This window comes from Phyllostomus hastatus, unplaced genomic scaffold (genome assembly GCF_019186645.2).
Source record: "Phyllostomus hastatus isolate PE091 unplaced genomic scaffold, TTU_PhHast_1.1 phas_scaffold_93, whole genome shotgun sequence".
In the NCBI taxonomy this organism is placed as follows: domain Eukaryota; kingdom Metazoa; phylum Chordata; class Mammalia; order Chiroptera; family Phyllostomidae; genus Phyllostomus; species Phyllostomus hastatus.
The window spans coordinates 9,522,992-9,543,256 of NW_025334042.1; the positions used below are offsets into that span (position 1 = coordinate 9,522,992).

Sequence of the window (20,265 nt, forward strand, 5' to 3'; positions counted from 1 at the left end):
GAGGCACTGTGACCTGCCCCTGGCTGTTTGTCTCTGCCCCTCCTACCAGTCTGGATGAACGGGTGTACTTCAACTTCTTGGCTGTCCAAATTCCATTCAGATAAATTTTCTATCAGCTCTGGGTGTTATTCTGCCTCTAAATTGTTGTTGTTCCAATCTTGGTTGTGTGTGGAGGTACAGTGCGTCCACCTATGCCTCCATCTTGCTGGAAGTCTTCTGTTTAAAAGTTTTTAATCATTCCCCATTACAGAGTTTCCCAAACCATGTCCTAAGAAACAGGAAATGCTCTTTCACACAAATTTTATATTCAAATAATTGTGGAAATACTACCCATTGTAAAGGGTTTGAGCGGCTTTGCAGTAAATATACCTGCCTTAGTCTCAGCTGGTGCCTCTCAGATAGTTTTGACCATCCAAAGCCCCTGTCTTGCCACTTCCAGTCAAGATGGAAGTGTAGGTAAACACACTTTGCCTCCTTGCGCAACCACAGAAAAAACTGATAGACCTCAGAACAAATAACACCCAGAATCATCACAAAATCCAGCTGTGCAGAAGTCCGACAACCAAGGATTTAAAGAAGCCACATTCATCCAGTCTGGTAGGATGGGCAGAGATGTGGAAGACAGGCAGAGAGGCATGGAGCCGCGGTGTGGTATGGACAGGTGGCCTTGGTGCAATGGCCCAGGCGGCCCCACATCCATGTGTGGTAGATAAAAATTGGGAAGGATATCTTGGGAGCCAGTGATCCCAGCCCCAGGCCAGACTGCACAGCCCAGGGTTCCAATACCAGGAAGATAAATCCACCTAAGTTCTGGCTGTAAAAACCAGTGGAGGTTGGGGCAGTGGAAGAAACTGTTGAATTTTCAGAAGAGCCTGCTTAAAGAATCCTCACAAACTTAGAACATTACGCAGACCCACACGCTCTGGGATTCAGCACCAGGGCAACAGCTGGAAGGGTGCCAGTCACATATGGAGAGTAAGTAAAACAACACGAAACAGGACGAATTCCGGGGAACCTGCCAAAAGCCAGGCAATGGTACTGTCCCCTCTCCAAGCCCTTGCTCCACACAGCCACAAAGCGGTGAAGTGGGTTGCCCCACCCTGGTGATTACCTAAGGCTCCACCCCACACAGGTTACAGGTGAATTTTCCACAATAGGCCATGCTACTAAAACAGGAAGTCAAAGCAGCTCTACTTAATACACAGAAACAAACACAAGGAGGCTGCCAAATTGAGGAGACAAAGAAACATCACCCAAATAAAAGAATAGAACAAAACCCCAGAAAAATGACTAAACAAAAAGGAGATAACCAACCTATCAGCTGCAGAATTCAAAACACTGATGATCAGAATGCTGAAAGAACTCACTAAGTATGGCAACGACATAAAAAAAAAAAAGACACAGGAAGAAATGAAGGTTACTCTAAGTGAAATAAAGAAAAATCTGCAGAAAACCAGCAGTGGAGTAGATGAAGCTGACAATCAAACTGACAATTTGGAACCCAAGGAAGAAATAAGGATTCCACCAAAACAGCAAGAAGAAAAAGAATTTAAAAAAAAATAAGGATAGTATAAGGAGCCTCTGGGACATCTCCAAATGTACCAACATTTTAATCTTAGGAATGCCAGAAGGAGAAGAGGAAAACCAAGAAATTGAAAACTTATTTGAAAAAATAATGAAAGAAAACTTCCCTAATTTGGTGAAGGAAATAGACATACAAGTCCAGGAAATGCAGAGAATCCCAAACAAGTTGGACCCAAAGAGGACCACACCAAGACACACCATAATTAAAGTGCCAAAGGTTAAAAGTAAAGAAAGAATCTTAAAAGTAGCAAGAGAAAAGCAGAGTTACCTACAAAGGGGTTCCTGTAAGACTATCAGCTAATTTCTCAAAAGAAACTTTTCAGGCAAGAAGGAACTGGCAAGAAGTATTCAAAGTGATGAAAGGCAAGGACCTACAGCCTAGATTACTCTGTCCAGCAAAGCTATGATTTAGAATGGAAGGGCAGATAAAGTGCTTCCCTGACAAGGTAAAGCTAAAGGAGTTCATCATCACCAAGCCATTATTACATGAAATGTTAAAGACAATTATCTAAGAAAAAGGTCAAAACTATCAACATTAAAATGTCAACAAATTCACAACTATCAACAACTGAATCTAAAAGAAACAAACTAAGCAAACAAGCAGAACAGGAACAGAATCATAGATGTGGAGATCATTTGGAAGCTGATCAGCTGGAAGGGGGAAGGAGAATGGGGAAAAAGGTACAGGAAACAAGAAGTGTAAATGGTAGGTACAAAATAGAGAGGGGGATGTTAAGAATAGTATAGGAAAAGGAGAAGCCAAAGAACTTATATGTATGACCCATGGGCATGAACTAAGGAGGGGGCCAGTATTGCTGGAGTAAATGGGGGCTGTTGGGCGGAGGGGGTAAAAGGAGGATAATTTAGGACAACTGTAATAGTATAATCAATAAAATATGTATGTTTTAAAAAGTCCTTTTCTTTCCTATCACCATTCCATAGAATGCATTCTGGTAAACCCTTTGGATAATGTCCATATTCCTAAACAGAGCAGTTGAAGTTCTAAACCTTGCTGCTGCCTTCCTTTTTAGCCTTTCTCTTACCATAACTGCATCCCACCCCTTGCCACCCTCCTGCCATACCAACATACTCGTAATTTCCCCCAATTAGGTCCCCTGTTTCCTATTTGACTTCCATGTCTTTCTTTATCCCACAGTCTTACCCTCTTTGTCACCACTCCAACCTGCCACCACTCTTAGCCTCTGTAATATGGTCCCTACTGAGGTGCCAAGCATGCTATTATATCCCCTGTAACAACTTTCAGAGCACTGACATTTGCTTTTATCTGTCTCCCTCTTCTAGATTATATTTGCTTCTATCTCTGTCTTCCTCTTCTAGATTATAAATGTCATAAGTGCAGAGATGGTGTCTTTTCATCTTCATGTCCCAGTACCTGGCATTGAGTGAAAAAAAAAAAAAAAGACTATGTAAATGACTGATTCTATAGAATTGATTGTTCAGGGTCATCATTTCCCACTCTGTTCTCTCTACCATCTGAACTGTTAATGGTGCTTAAAGGTAATTATCTGAATTGAAACCAGTTGGTTCCTTCGTAGAAACAGTAGATGCCTATGAAGGTGGGAGGTTGAATATGCAATCTGACTTGAGATCCAAAGATAATTCAAATGTCCAATTTTGGTCAAAATTTATTACTTCTTCTCCATCGTTTTTTTCCCTTCCAGAACTCATACATACAAGAACTTTACTAAAGTTAGTTAGTTTTGGGTTTAGGCTTATTTTTATTTCTTTTTACTTTTTTCCTTGCAATTGAGTGATAAACTGTCAAAGAAAGATGGTGTTCAAAGAACTCACAAGTTTAATAATTAGCTCCAGAATGTATATGCTGACTGTGCTAGTACATTTAAAGGGTCAAGAGTAAAAGTCAAATCTCTTTCCAATAAGTGACAAAGGAGTGCCCACATCAGGGGCTTTCCACAAGCTGGTAAAATGTCCCCCCAAAACTACAAGGGTTGAAAGAGAGTTGGCAAAATAAAAACAAAAAGCCCCAAATACTAATTACACCATGATAGATAAAGAACGTTCTTTTGAATAGAATATATTTACTGCTATGGGAAATTTTTTCATTGTTGCTATTTTTCTCATTTCAATATTAAAGGAGAAATTTCATCACAGGCCAGAATTTGGGAATGCAAATCTAATCGTTCACTACAAATTTCCATAAAAATATTTTTGTTTCTATCAGCACAATACCTGGCACTATTTATGCTTAACTAATATTTGTTGAGTGAATTGATCAATTACTCATTTACTTGTTGAAATCAATAGCCCATTAGCTAGAATTGGCTATTAGCTAGAATTGGGCATCCCTTTTATTAAGCAGAGATCTTTTTGTATTTGTTTTAAGAAAATACAGAACCCTGGCTGTTCAGAATCCTTAGTCAATCTTCCAAACCACTTTGAGAGAATAGCTACATATTCTTGGAATATGTGTAAGTAATGTCACTTTGCATGCATTTGCAGATAGAATTAAAGTATTAAAATAATTAGGATTACATCAAATACTAACATATGAAATGTATGCTTTGAAGGATTTGGAAATGGAGAACATTGTGATAAATCATGCTTTTTGTATTCTTCAGTGTTCTAAAAGTTATTGATCACTTCAGTTCCTCTACTTTATTGGTGCTAATATAGCACCATCAATCTGGGTTTGCTTTCAATTTCTTTTTATCCTCACCTGAGGATAAAAAGAAATTTTTATCATTACTTTTTTTCATTTTTCATTTTTTCATTACTTTTTTTCATTACTTTTTAGAGACAGAGTAAGGGTGAGAGGAAGGGAGAGAGAAACATCGATGTGAGAGAAGCATTGACTGGCTGCCTCCCATATGTGCCCAGGGATTGTATACACCCAGGCTGGAGACCAAACCTACAACCTAGGTATGTGTCCTGACCAGAAACTGAACCCACAACCTTTCATTTACAGGAGGAAGCTCCAACCGACTGAGCCACACCAGCGAGGGCTGGGTTTGCTTTTAAAGAAAACTGTCTTCAGATGCCAAAGTTTGAGAGTAAGTGTTTTTTTGTTTTTTGTTTTTTTGTTTTTGGGGTTTTTTTTTTAAGAAAACAACAAGGATATATTTTAAAGTATTTCTTTAACAATGTAACCTTCAGCCCTGGCTGGTGTGGTTCAATGGACTGAGTGCTAGCCTGTGAACCAAAGGGTCACCAGTTCAACTCCCAGTCAGGGCACATGCCTGGGTTGGGGGCCAGGTCCCCAGTAGGGGACGCCTGAGAGGCAACCACACACTGAAGTTTTTCTCCCTCTCCTTCTCCCTCCCTTCCTCTCTCTAAAAATAAATAAAACCTTAATTAAAAAAAACAATGTCACTTTCATTTACTTGTTTTATGACGTGTCTTCTGGAGTGGGAGAGAAAAGAGTGGAGTTAGACCTAGCACCAGGAATATGCAGCCTGGAGCACCTGTTCCTCAGTCTATAATCATGACCTGTGTATGACTATGTGAGCGTGCTGCTTGTAAGATGTCGTCAACTTGTGCATCTCAGTGAGAAAAGAGTGGGGGAAGCAATGAATTGAGTGAGAAAGGTAATGAAAAAACCTCTTGTTTTGTAAATAATACAACAGATAGAGAGACTAATCAAAGGTCAGCCAGCCATTTGGATAAAATGTTAGGCTAAGACCCCACTTGTCTACATGTTGCAGCACCTACATTTTCTTTATTATTCAGTTCACATAAAAAGTAAAAAGGGGGAAAAAGAATTGTACCTAATATTAACAATACAGAAAGTACACCTATATAATTAAAATAGAATTATAAACAAAAGTCCATCTTTTAATGCTAATAACTCTTTTAAATGCTGTTCTCGGGATTCCTGTTTGTAAATGTTCTAGTCAAACACAGGGATTTATTCATTCTCATATTAATATTTTAAAACTTTTATCACCATTATAAAACAAGTCCTTTTCTTCTAGCATGTACAATGATTTCACAGTTCATAGCTTCTACATTATGTGTTCCATTTCTTAATATTTAAAAAGTGCCAACGAGAAAGCAAAACCCACATAAACAAATCATTTTTTAAAAGATTTTATTTATTTACTTTTAGAGAGAGGGGAAAGGAGGGAGAAAAAGAGGAAGTGATACATCAATGCATGGTTGCCTGTCTCACACCCCCTACTGGAGACCTGGTCCACAACCCAGGCATGTGCCCTGCCTAAGAATTGAACCAGAGACCCTTTGATTTGCAGACAGGCACTCAATCTACTGAGCAACACTAGCCAGAGCTCATTTTTTATTACTATAAAAAATTCCTTCATAACTTTTCAAGGTTTTTTTTATTTTGTTATATTTATATAGTACAGTTGGTTTTGCTTTTCTTGACTTAAAATTGAAACTTTCTCACTGACTAGTCACTTAGCCTTCATTTGCCACTTTTTATTCTCAGCTTTGAAAGTTTCATCTGTAACCGCAGAGTTTATAGTAAATAGCTTCCTCACTAGATTGCTACAAGAGGAGCACCTGGCACACACACACCTCTGAAATAATACTACTATTTCTCCCTTAAGTAACATTCCCTATTGATTATTTGTTAATACTGTCACAGAACTCACAGAATTGAAACTCAATGCCTTAGAGACATTTTTATGGTAGATTTTCATTATTAAAAACATTCTTCACTTGACTTTTCTATGATACTACAAAGTATTATTTTCTTCCTCCCTTTCCAGAAATCGCTTCTCTGACTCTTTGATGCTTCCTTCTTATGTCCAAACTGTGAATATGCTCCAGAGCCAGTTCTCTGGTATTCTCCATATTTCTCACTATTTAATCTCTTTCTTACAGATCTCACCTATTCTCACAGCTTCAACCACCATTTCTTGACAGATAACTATAACATCTAGCTCTAACACTGAACTAAGCTTTAATGCTGTATCTTTAATATCTATTGGATAATAATATCAACTTGCATTTGCACACTATGTTCTAATTTACAAGGCACTTTCACATACATTGTCATAGTCTAATATACTTACGAGAAAGAATCTTTAGTCTGACTTAATATTGTTATTCAAATATTTTGCATGTGTACATCTTACTCTGATGATATTATCGCTAATGATAACTAATTTTAAGCATCTGCACAAAGTGACCGTGTATGTGTATATAATGCCATTTAATCCTCACATCAACCCTGAGCTAGGCATTAGTACAGTTTGCCCAATATTTCTGGCTCTCCGTTTTCCAAGCACATGGCAGGAATGCATTTCCCGGCCAGCTCACTGTGGTTGAGTGAGAGCGTGTCACCAGTTCTGGGCACTAAGTTGTGAATGGAGATGATAATGTGTGTCACTTCTAAGCCAGAGTACTTAAGATGCTGGTGTGAGATTCTCCAGGACTTCTTTTCCCATTCCAACAGTGTCCAGCAACGTTCCGTAATTAGATGGGGGCTGCTCCATTAGCCATGATCCTAGCATAAGGAGACATGGAGCAGAGTTTCCATCTAACAAACAATAAACACGGATTATAAGCAAGTGTTTTAAGCCAGTGGGATTTGGGGATTATGTGTTCTAGCAGAAACTAAAGTTCATAGAATAGCATGCTTGAGGTCTTTTGGCCCATAGATGATGGAGCTGGAATTTGAACTAAAGTCTATTTTAATCTCTTCTACTACATTAAAAATTCCTCAAGGGCAGGAATTCTTGTGTCCCAGATTGCTGTCCTTGTTTGGGAAAACAACAGGGTCTTAAATGATGAGAACACCAATGCCAAAGACAATGAGACCACTTGGGAAAGCCCAGAGTCTCTCATTAGTCATCCCTTCTATTCCTAAATATTCCTAAGAGACTCCTACCTTGGACCAAAGATGCAGTTCTCCTGTCATATTCAGACACTAAAGGTTAGGAGAGAACTACTTCACCTTCGATCACCTGAAGCTTACGGACTGACTGAAGCCCTTCAAGAACTAAGGTTCCACTCAGCTTTGTAAAACTGGCTGAGTCACGCCTGGTCACAATAAAATGACTGAACAGGAAGATTTCATTTCCTGAAGTGACTGAAAGCTCCCTGGAAACTAACCACGTTCACTGCATCTTTTCTTACTAATGGAGTCGGTCACTGCCCAGAAGCAGACCTTAGATATAAAGTGCCCTGCTTTTAATCAATGTTACAAAAAACTAGTCATTCATTATGTTGGTAGAAAAAATGTGTACCATTTCCAGTGACCCAGAGATCATGACCCTGGACTGAGAAGAAGGAACTATAGTAATAGTTCACTTTTTTGATCTTCAAGTAAACAATGTTTTAGAAACAACTTATAGACAAAACTTGGCTGTGGTTTCAGAACAGAATGTAAACATTAGTAAGTTCATAATTTAAAACAAAAAAAATGTACATAGCTAATACAATGTATAGAAGGCCAGAAGGAAAGTCAGAGGAAATGGTAAGAGTATCAGGACCCTTACCTTATAGAGTTAGGAGGTACTAACTAGAAAATTCTACTTGTCCTTTAGAATCTATTCTTCCTTCTTTGTCTTAGTAATAGGACCCTCTAAAATTTTAGCTGAACATCCAGCTACCTTTCTCAGCCTCCCTTGCTGTTTGGTGAACATTCTACAATAAGTCTGGTCAATGGAATATAAATTGATACAATGTGTGATCTTTCAGGTCACCTCCTTTAAAGACAGAGTCACTTGCTTTAAAGACTTCTTCCCCCTGGGAAACAGCAAGGCTGCGGCAGCACACTTGGGCCCTGGGGTGGAAGTTACTTGATGAGGAAGTCGGACTTAACAGATCATGAGGCAAAGCTATTTGCCAACCCAACCTTGGGCTTTTCCCTATCTTGGGCTGTTATGGTAGAGACAAACTGCTTTACTCTACTTGGAATCTCTTGTCACAACAGCATGGCATGTAGCCTAGCAAAAGCTGATGAACAAATATATGATCTAATGTTAAAAAAGTGAATGATACAGCAATTTAAAAATCAACAGAGCAGTAAACAATAGTAAACCGAACAGAGAACAGAAATCCTTACTTTTTATAACTAGATATTATCTGAAATTGATGAATTCAAAAGTAGTACTATAACTCTATGGACTAAAATTAGGGAACTACCAGAAGCATGATTTTAAAATATGACTTCAAAGGAGTGAGACAGAGATGGGAAAAGTGAAGCTGGATGGTGCTGCTTCTCATCTTAGGTTCCCCTGTACCAAGAACCCTGTGAAGGTTTTCAATTAAAACAAAGTTTATATGTGCAAAAAAGATGCAGTGCCACAACGGACCATTTCATCTAAAGAAATGCTAACACAGTCTGACTAAATCTTTGCATTGAACTATAACTACAATATCTATAGCATTAAAAATTATTTTAATGAGTTGAATGTAAGCCCTAAAACTATGTATACTTAAATCATGTTTCAAATATTTTAAATTAGAACTTTGCCAACCTTCCAGGAATATAAAATTTTAGCACTGAAACTACAAATAAATAATTGCCTTTGTATCAGAATTTTAGCATCCCTTCTTTCCAAGTTTATTTTCTGTCACAGAAAGATAATTATGCAATAAAATTCTCATGATGGTTTGCATTGTGGCTTGTATCTGACACAGCAGATAAAGGAGACATTTTATGACAATGGACTCCCTCTAGCCCACTGAAAGGCAAATGGCCTCTATCGACTGTCCTTTGATGCCACGTTGAACTTGGGAGGAAGGAAAAGCCCTGAACAAGGTCATAAAGTGAGAGAAATAAAATGTTTTGCAAAATATTCTTTCTACTTTGTTTTACAGTGGTTTTCTTTATTAATGTTAGGTGAATAAATCATGTTTTAAAGAGAACTTGGGTATTCCACATGTACTTCAAACTATTTATCATATCCAAACTGTTTGTTTCTTTCTACATCAATTTCTTATTTGTTCTTTATTCCTGGCCCCGTTAAAAAGTACTCCCAACCACCCAACCACTAAACCTCAAGCCTGGGAGATCCCTTTAATCATTTTCTATTTCAACCATTCATAGCCAATCAACACTGAGCGCTGTCCATTTCATTTCCAAGATATTGCTCAAACACATCCTTTTCATCATCTCTCATCTAGAATATAGTAATGGCCTCTTCCTTGTCTTCCTGCCTCTAGCCTGACCCCCCACACACCCATCCTCCACACTGCAGTTGTAACCCTGCTTCGCCTGCTTCCACAGCACACTAGCAACCACAAGGGAGATTCAGCCGATCTATGCTGGCATCAAGACCCATCAGGTTTGCTTCTTTTCCTACTTGTATAACATCAGTCCCCAATGGTCCCTGGTACATTATTTGCTTCATGAACTCTCTTGTTCTTTCCTTTACCTCTATTACCTCACACAGGGCCTAACCCTTAAGTAAGCACTCAATAAGCACTTGTTTAATAAATAAGTCAATATTCTGTTCTGATAGTAGCCAATTATTTATCATTTTCCACACACCATTTTTACCCTCACTATACCACCCATATACTCCATATTATATAACCTCTTCATTCTTAACCTTCAAGACCCAATTTAAATATCACCTCCTGTGGGAAACTTCTTCACAGCTAGCCCCCTCACACTTCACCCTACACCTTCCATTAGAAATGAGTCAGTTCTTCCTCTATACTACTTCCTACTTCAGTACCTCTATTATTATATCTACTACTGTATGTTAGATTTTTAGGTTTATATATTCCTCTTTTATAAACTCTTTCAGAGTAGTGACATTCACCTGCACAATAAAGGATCAACATGTTTTCACAGAACTGAACTCAATGTCACTCCCTGTTTCCCCCATCCCTGTGCATAATGTCCACTCCCACAGGACGAGAGTCCTGTAGTGTAGCTAGGCATGCAATATACAGGAAAGAGTCAGAACTGGGTTCAAATTCTAATTCCACTGCTTAACCAGCTGATAAATCTTAAGCTAATTAGCTACTTTCTCTGATAATCAGTTTCCTTGCCTGCATAATATAGATCCTAACACTTCATTAAGTTTGGGGAAAATTAAATGGGATAATGTTTTTGAAAGTAACCAGCAGACTCTTCAGCAAATTTACTTCTCTTACTGAGAAGAAAAAGCAGGAGGAGCTCTGAGATATCATGTAGAGAGAGAGACAGAAAATGAGAGAGGGAGTGTGTGTGTGCATGTGTGTGTGGTAGAGAGTTTAGTTCAGTTCAGATTTGAATAGGGTAAGGATGAAGTGACTGACTAACACAACAATTTTCAACTGGTATTCCATAGTACACTGGTGTGCCGCAAGAATTTTTAAAACACACAACACCTGACTGTTTACTCAGGGGGCACTAACCTCTTTTCCATTAGACTGTCAAATTAAAAAATGACAACAGCCAACACAACAATAGCCATCCGGTGTGAATGAATCAAAATTATACCTGTTTTTTGATGGATTGGTAAAAAATATATTTTTTGGTATGCCACAGAATTTTAGTAATTAGTTTATGTGTGCCATGGGATAAAAAAGGTTGAAAATCACTGGTCCAACAATAACTAAGATTAATTTAAGATTAATTTTTCTATTTCAGTAATTAGGTTTTAGTGACTGTCAATAAAATCATTATGTCTGACCAAAAAAAGGAACATTTCAAGTTTTGCAATGAACTGTTTCAATCACAGAGAGTGATCTAACCTCAGTGTGCATGAGGCAAATGTACTAAAAAAAAAGAAATTTGACAAACTTTTGGTCAATTCTAATTTGAACACCTCAAAAGAAGTTATAAAATTGTTGCCATTTGACTAAAACTGCCTATATCACTCACTCATTCAAAGATAAAACTAGTCTAGAACTTACAACTAACTTTGCAGCATGACCTTCAGAATTATCTACATTAGAGGTACTGAATTCCCAGTAGTCCCCTTCTGACTGACACTATTGTGTCATCTGAAAGTCAGTAAACTCCCCTGTTCCTTGGTTCTTCTTCCATATAGAACGCTAGCAACATTTTATATTCCATAATTAACTAGTATTTACATTCAGGTTATTCTAAAACCATTTCCTAGCCTCCTAATTATGCTTTCTTGGATTCCTCTTATCATTTAAATGTTGTTTTGCAAGGGAGGGTTAACAGTTATATAAGTCTGTGACTCCCTCAGCTAACCTCAGGAAATGTGCAGCTATACACACACTCCCTGCACACAGTCACACAAAGCCAGCACTCAAGGACAGGCTCTAGCCAAAGGACATTTAATCAAAATATCCCCAAGAATGGTGAAGTTAAGGTTTAAAATTATGGTGGTAATCACAGAATGCAGTAGATGTTATTATATAATTATATGAAAAAGATTTTAAAATCTTTAAAAGAGAACACATCATATAAAAATAACAATTCAACAATAATCATGTGGCTCCACAGGCCCCCTTTATGTAACAAAGGCAGGGGGAAAATAAAAGAATCCAAAATCCCCTCCTGCAAAGAAGAGTCTAGCATTATTGCATTTTGTTTTTTATTTGTTTTATTTTACTTTATTTTTTGAATTTAATAATTAGAAAAGTTCAGGATCAATGATAATTTTAAGCACTTTTTCCAGATCACAGGCCTAAAACACAACATCAACCTTTCATATCCCTGTAAAAGAAAAAAGCCAGTAAAACAGAAACCATATGGCCAAAGATTGAAAACCAAGGAGTATAAAGAGGATAAAACAAACAACAGGATGAAAAATATCATCAAACATATCCATGATAGCATAAAATATGATTTAAATGCACCTACTAAAAATTACTCTCATATAGAGCTACAAAACAAAGAAATAATGCAGAGGGGTCAAAAACCAGAAGCAGAGAGGAACAGAGACTACACACCTGAACACACACACATGTGCGCACACACACAAAGTTGGCAACGCAAAATAAATACCTTTTAAAAGAAAACCCAGTGAGAGTTCTCCCTCAATAAGAGTCCTAGCAGTTCCCATTGAAATGGTGACTAGAATATAAAAATACAGAAAAATCCCCATCAGCACTAGAAACTAAAATAGAAGAGAGGATGTATTGAAAAAAGGCCAACTCCCAACTCATCCCATGTGCCAACACTGCTCCTGCAAGTTAGTGAGAGAGATCCAGCCAATTCCTACTAGGATTCTAATTAGAAGCAGCCAAGGCCAGACAGCGTGCAAGTCACAAGTACAGGGAGCTTAGTAACTGGCACGGGGTATAACGGGACCCAACGGGTAACTCTGGAAGTTACCCTCTGGGGGTTGCATGGCAATACTCATGCCCAGAGTACCAAAGATTTGGGAAGCACTGCCATGTATGACTTCTCAAAAAAAACAGGCAAATCTGGAAAATGCTAGGGGCACTCCCCTACAAATTCCAGATGTCACTCAGATCAGAAAAAGAAACAACCCTTAGGTAACACCTGGTGATATAGCTAGGACCTCCAGCTCTGATGCTGCCCCTCCTCTCCAGCCTGAGGCCACTGGAGACTGAAAAGTTAAACTACAGTACACCTAAACTTCTCTCTTCTCCCCTTTATCACCCTGAAAGATTAAGACCTCCCAAACCTGGCAAATCCATGCTTCATTCATCTCCTACTCTATTTAACAAAGACATGCTGGGCAGAGTGAGAAACAAGATGCCATGGTCCCTGCCACCAAAAAGCTTACAGGTTAGTGAGAAAGATACTACCAACAAGTGCAATAAAGATCACAGAGAGGCCCCAGCTGGCATAGCTCAGTGGACTGAGCTTGGGCTGCAAACCAAAGTGTTGCAGGTTCAATTCCCAGTCAGGTTACATGCCTGGGATGCAGGCCATGACACCCAGCAACTGCACATTGATGTTTCTCTCTCTCTCTTTCTCCCTCCCTTCCCTCTCTAAAAATAAATAAATAAATAAATCTTAAAAAAAAGATCACAGAGAGACAAAGAAGTAAAGATCTTAGATAGCAGAGGAGTCCTCTAGTTTGGGAAGCATAAGAACATGTGCCTGGAGGTAGTATTTAACACTCAGACTAAGAATGAACTAATAATCTGTGTTGTCCTGATTAAGAATCAGGAAAAAAGTGCTCTAGACAAAGAACAACATGAGCAGTGGCCCTGAGATTAGAGTGAGTACAACCCCAGGAAGGTTACGAAAGAAGAGCAGCGTGGCTGAAGGTGTGAGGAGTAAAGCAGGGAGGCTGAGGAGGTAGGCAGAAGCAAAGCTTGTAAGCAAATACACAGTGGGGCAAAAGCAGGTTTACAGTTGTTCACATGGAAAACAATACAATAATGAATAAATAACACAGGAATACATTGTTTGGCGCACACACAACTGTAAAGCTACTTTTGCCCCACGCTGCATATGAATTTCAAACTTCATCCTAAAAAAGAAAGGGAAATAACCTAAGCAGGATAACATGATCAGACATGCAAATCTAAGAGATTCTCATAACTGAAAGGTGGGAAATGGATGGGGTGGCACAAGACCAGAGACAGTGAGACTAATTAGGAAGCTACTGCAAAAATCTAGGCAAAAGACTGATAGAGGGCATGAGGTAGAAAAAGAATTTAGGACTCCAGTTGTGGCTCAAGTAACTTCGCAAATGGTAATGCCATTTACTAAGCTAGGGAACAAGGAAGGCTTAAGCATGGGCCAAAAATACAAAAAAAGTTCAGTTTTTAACACATTGAAAATACCTAAGATACAGAGACCCAAATGGGAATGATACAGGAACAAGTAGATACATAGGGCTGTGCCTTAAGAAACAAAACTGGGGTTATCAGTAGATGTAGGGGCAGTTAATTTAAACAGAACTGAAGCCACAGAGTAAATAAGACTGCCTAATAAACTGTGTACAATGAAAAAATAAAATATCAGAGCCCTGAGGAACTTCAACATTTGGAGGTGACCTGGAGAAGAAAGAACTAGCAAATAAGGACTAGCAAGAAGGGGCAGTGGCTAGAGAAAGAGTGGCCCAGGGAAGTCTTGTCCCAGAATGGCAATGACAATGATGATGACCAGAATGATGATGATGTTGCTAGCTAACATTTACCATGAGTAAACTCCATGGAAAACACTATGCTAAGTAATACACATATATTACCTCATTTAATGATTACAACAACCTATGTGGGTAGGAACAATACTATCTACAAGTGAAGAAATTGGGGCACTGATAATTTAATTCATTTTTCTAAGATCACAAATCTAACAAAATAGTGTCAGAAACCAAGAGAAAAGACTATTTCTAGGAGTGCGTGGCCACTGTATCAAATTCCCTGAAGTCGGAAAGATAGGAGCCAAATTGAATCCTTTACCTTTAATGTTACAGACACCACTAGTGGCTCCAATCAGAGCAGTTTCAGTGGAGTAGTGTGAATGGTTCTTCCTGCCTTTAGACCCTGTGTCCAACCCATCAGCAATCCATCAGTTTTGCCACCAGCACCCCGATCCAAACTATTATCAATATTTATTATTATTAAATTATTATTCTTACTGGAATCATTGAACTAGCCTGAAATGGTTTACCTGCTTCCATATTTGACTTCTTGAAATCCATTCTCTCCACACAGTAACCAGTGTGCTTATTTTTAAATGCAAATTAAATCTTGGAACTGGCTGCTGAAATCCTCTAATGGCTTCCATCACTCAGAATAATATCTACACTCCTAATACTGGTGTAGGAGCCCTACATGGTCTGGACCTCCTCTCCGCCCTCAAGCCAAACTATTTCCCCCCTGGCTCCTACTATAAAAAGGTTTTCTCACTCTCGACAGCAGGCTATCTGGGCTCCAAACTGAGAATGAAAGTCCCTAGTCTCTCTGGTTCATACTTCACGCCCAGGGTTAGATAAGTGAGTGCATGGCATGTCACACAAGTTCAATACATATTTTTGAATGGATGAAAGAGACAGCAAGAATATAAGAAAATTGTAAAATAACTTGGTCACAGAGGACAGCAAGTAGAATAGACTTTTTTGTTTGTTTTTTAAGATGAGAGAAATTTGAGTATGTTTCAATAAGGGATATTAGGAGATTTTCCAAGAGCTTGAGAAAACTTGAAGACGTCATAAAAATCACAGAACATAACAGGAAAAAAATTAATCAATTAAGAAATTAATCAATTTAGGAAAAAAATAAAGCTATACAAGGAATTTATGGTACAAAGGGGTTTTATCTCTCTATACCAAAGATTCTTGCTCTATAACCTGAGGGGTTGGGGAAAAATCAGTAGCTCCTAGCCACTAGCAAGAACTTCTCTTTACTTTTTTCTCTCTTTGGTTATTTCACACTGAAGGGAGTTCTGATTAATAATTACATATGTTTGCTTAATAAAATAATTATACTAAACAAATGCATATTAGTTGGGAAATCCAAGGCTCAAAAAAATTAAGTTTTTCAAAATAAGTGTCATTTTCTTAACACAAAGAAACTGGTCCAAATTAACACAGGAAATTAATGGAGGCAATTCCAAATCATGGATCAAAAGTAAAAAACTGAAAAGTTTCTGGAAGATAATGAAGAAGGCATAGTTTTCTCTTCTAATTAGAAATAAAAAGCAACAGTAAATCCCAGAGAACTGGGTAAGGGGACCTGCATAAGGAAGTCATGGTCTAACCATGAAGCAAATTAAGCTGTGGAGTGACATTAAGCAACTGATGTATAGGAGAACCAATTTGAACTTCACACTACGGTCATTCTTTTTTTAATGTGACAAAAACATTTAACATCTTCAAGTGTTAAATGGGAAAAGTATAATTAGAAGACTGCACAGCAGTTAGAAAAGTATAATGATTAAGAGCATAGGGTCTGGAGCCAGACCTCCTAGATTCAAATAATAGTCACACAAATTATTGAATGACTCTACCTCACATCTAAACCTAGTATATGAGTCATCATGATACTATTGTACCTTCTTGATAAAGTTGCCATGAGCATTAAATAATACGTACTTAGACTGGTTCCTGTCTCATAGTAAGATCTGGATGTGAGTATTTGCTATTGTTATTACCACTATCATTATTATTATTTGATATATGAACGGTGAAGCTGAAAAGCAACGGGAGAAAACACAAAGGTATGACTCCATGGGAAAATACAAGAATCCAGGTGGATAAATGTGCAAGGAAGAGAAATAAATTAAAAGTAAAAAAACACAGAGATAATTTTAAATGCTAGTCTTTTAAAAATGAGTTACGTATACCAGTACGGATAACATGAACACAATGCCAAGGGGGTAAAAGCAAGCCATGGAAAATATAGAGTTCCAAAACATGCAAAACAAAACATAAAATATGTAGAGATATATCAAGGATGAAACTATAAGAAAAGCAAGAGTTTATCAGTTATCATTTGGGTGAAGTGATCATCACAAAGCACATGACTATGTTTACTGCTAGCAAAGGTCACACAGGCAGCTTCAGGGGCTCACTTCTGCTGAGCAGGTGTGCCCGTATTTTTAAAATTTATTGTTTATGCTGCATGTAGATAGTCTCTTTGTGTAAAATAAGTTATAATAAAGGGGCAAAAACTTACTAATACATTTTAAAGGCAAAAGAAGATACTTAAGACTTCTGGCCAAGATGGAGGCATAGGTAGTCGCACTGTGCCTCCTCGCGCAACCAAAACTAAGGGCAACAAGAATTTAGAAACAAAAAAACAACCAGAACAGAGAGAAATGAACTGAACGGAAGTCTGACTACCATTCATCCAGACAGGTAAGGAGGGGCGGAGTCGGAGGCCTACGAAGAGTAGGGGAGGGGTACCGGCAGGAAAAAGCAGTGGCTGGCAGACTCGGGCGTGCAAGGCGCAGGCAGCAGTTGGCGGACCCCAGAAGCGCGGGGCAGCTGACAGACCGGTGGCAGACCCTGGGCACGGGAGGCAATGAGCAGACCCGGTGAGGAACGCAAGGCAACTGGCTGTCCGCAGCCACACATTCCCGCAAAAACTAAGTGAAAACTGCCAGCGACACAGACCGCGCAACCCAAGGACCCAGCGCCGAGAAACAAAGCCTGAAGGCAATGATTGAAAACACCTGTGGAAGTTGAGGCTGGGAGATTCTTTCAGCCTCACAGGAGGCTCCTTGAGGAAACCCACAGGGTCCGAGAAAGTACACAAGCCCATCCGCCTGGGAGCCAGCACCAGAAGGGCCAAATCTGCTCGTGGGAAGCGGCAAAGGGGACTGAAGTCCTAGAGAGAGTGGAGCAGGTGCCATTGTTCCCTCTAGGACCCCGCCCCCACATACCACCTCACAATCCAGCGACTGAGGTACCCCGCCCTCGTGACCAGCTAAGGCTCCGCCCCTCATACGTAACTGGGGCAACCAGACCAAAGGAAAAAAATAGAATAAAATAAAAAAGATGGCTCAAACAGAATTAAAAGCCCCAAATCGAGTTTTTTTTAAGTGACCAAGAGATAGCCAACCTATCACATGCACAGTTCAAAGCACTGGTGATCGGGATGCTCACAGAATTGGTTGACTTTGGTCATAAATTATATGAACAAATGCAGGCTATGATAAGAGAAATGAAGGCAAATGCACAGGGAACCAATAGTGATGGAAAGAAAACTGGTTCTCAAATCAATGGAAGGGACCAGAAGGAAGAAAGAAATAACCAAACAGAAAAGAATGAAGAAACAAGAATTCAAAAAAATGAGGAGAGGCTTAAACCTCCAGGATATCTTTAAACCTTCCAACATCCGAATTATAGGGGTACCAGAAGGGGTAGAGGAAAAACAAGTGGAAAAGTTATTTGAACAAATAATGAAGGAGAACTTCCCCAATCTGGCAAGGGAAATAGACTTCCAGGAAGTCCAGGAAGCTCAGAGTCCCAAAGAGGTTGGACCCAAGGAGGAACACGCCAAGTCACATCATTATTACATTAGCCAAGGTAAAAATGAAGGAGAGAATTCTAGAAGCAGCAAGAGAAAAGGAAACAGTTACCTACAAAGGAGTTCCCATCAGAATGTCAGCTGATTTCTCAAAAGAGACCTTGCAGGCAAGAAGGGACTAGAAAGAAGTATTCCAAGTCAGGAAAGGCAGGGACCTACATCCAAGATTGTTCTATCCAGCTAAGCTTTCATTTAGAATGGAAGGGGAATGGAAGTGCTTCTCAGATAAGGCCAAGTTAAAGGAGTTCATTATCACCAAGCCCTTATTATATGAAATGTTAAAGGGACTTAATCTAAGAAAAAGAAGATAAAAAATATGAACAGTAAAAAAGGACATCAAACTCACAGTAACAACCATAGCTAAAACAAAAGCAAACTAAGCAAACAACTAGAACAGGAACAGAATCACAGAAATGGAGATCACATGGAGGATTAGCAACAGGGAAGTGGGAGGAGGAGAGAGGGGGAAAAGACAGAGAATAAGTAGCATAGGCAATAGGTAGAAAATAGACAGGGGGAGGGCAAGAATAGTATGGGAAATGTAGAAGCTAAAGAACTTACGACACATGGACATGAACTAAAGGCAGGGAATGTGGGTGGGAGGTGGTGGGCAGGGTGGAAGGGAGTGAAGGGGGAAAATGGAACAACTGTAATAGCATAATCAATAAGATATATATTTTTTAAAAAAGAAGGTACTTAAAAAAAGAGAAAATCCTCTTTTTCATTGCCAAATTAGTAAAGGTTTTTTCCTTTAAAACTCAATGGAGAAAATCTTCTTTAATGATAAAACCAAATTAACTAGTTTTAAAAGTTAAATATATTTCTAGGTTGGTCAAATGCAAATTCTACTGGGAGTGTATCCTGATAAAAGAGGACTTCCCCCATCTGAAACATATCATCAATCCTAAATAAATGATTCTTAGCACTACAGTTAGAACAACTGATAATATCTAGTGCTTAATGTCATTAATTCAGGTGGGATATTCAATATGATGCTTCTAATAACACTGAAATCTATCCCTTAAAAAAATACTAAATCTTTAAACGGGTTATGTAACTTTGCCTATGGATCAAATTTCTGGGCACACTGGCCTACAAAGTTCAAACATAAGATCTTCATTACAGAAGAGCATTTAATATAATCTTGCATATTAATGATGAGAAGACACAATCTTGTATAATTTATTAATGATGTAGCCACTAGAAATTATGAAAGCTACCTGAAGACTTTCAGACAACCTATAGGTTACAGAATCTTAAAGTTAAAGCAATATCAGGTACTACCCAGTCCAATTCCTTCATTTTGCAGATATGAAAACTGAGGCAAAAGGAGCTGAAATGCCTTAGGCAAGAATGAGACTAGGAAAACCCAGTCTTCCAACAATATTCTTTTTATCACACTACACTGACACCCTTGCAACAGGAACATAGATACAAGGATGCCAATATTCTCATGAGTATGCATGTTTTCAAATAGTTCTGCACCTAAGTAAACATCTTATGCCTTCAACCTATCCTCTCCCCAGCCCCCTACATGGTCTAAGTAGAAGGCATACTCACACACCAAGAAATCAGGAACAAAAACTACAGTGCATGTACTTTTTCTTTTTTGTTCTCAATTGCTATGAGAACAGAACTCCAAGATCAGTTGTGGATCCCCCCAACCCACTGTCCTAACTAATCTCTTAGGCTGTTTATAGAAATACATGGTCAACCCTTCCTTCCTTACACACTGCTAATCTAAAATTAAGTATCCATCTATAGTAGTCACTATAGATCTCTCCAAACCCCAACCATGCTCAGACTGTCTGACAACCAAACACAATATATAAACAGGAGAAATGAAAAAACAAACATAAA

At 38.6% G+C, this 20,265-nt stretch overlaps 1 protein-coding gene across 1 annotated transcript in view; it reads right to left on the minus strand.

Annotated features, from left to right (window-relative positions):
- The window catches only part of MSRB3 (methionine sulfoxide reductase B3), a 171,116-nt gene that overhangs the window by 139,923 nt on the left and 10,928 nt on the right, over positions 1-20,265 (minus strand). The window contains 2 exon segments of the mRNA XM_045829719.1: positions 8,702-8,730; positions 8,733-8,768. Of these exon segments, the coding sequence (XP_045685675.1) occupies positions 8,702-8,730; positions 8,733-8,768 (65 nt within the window).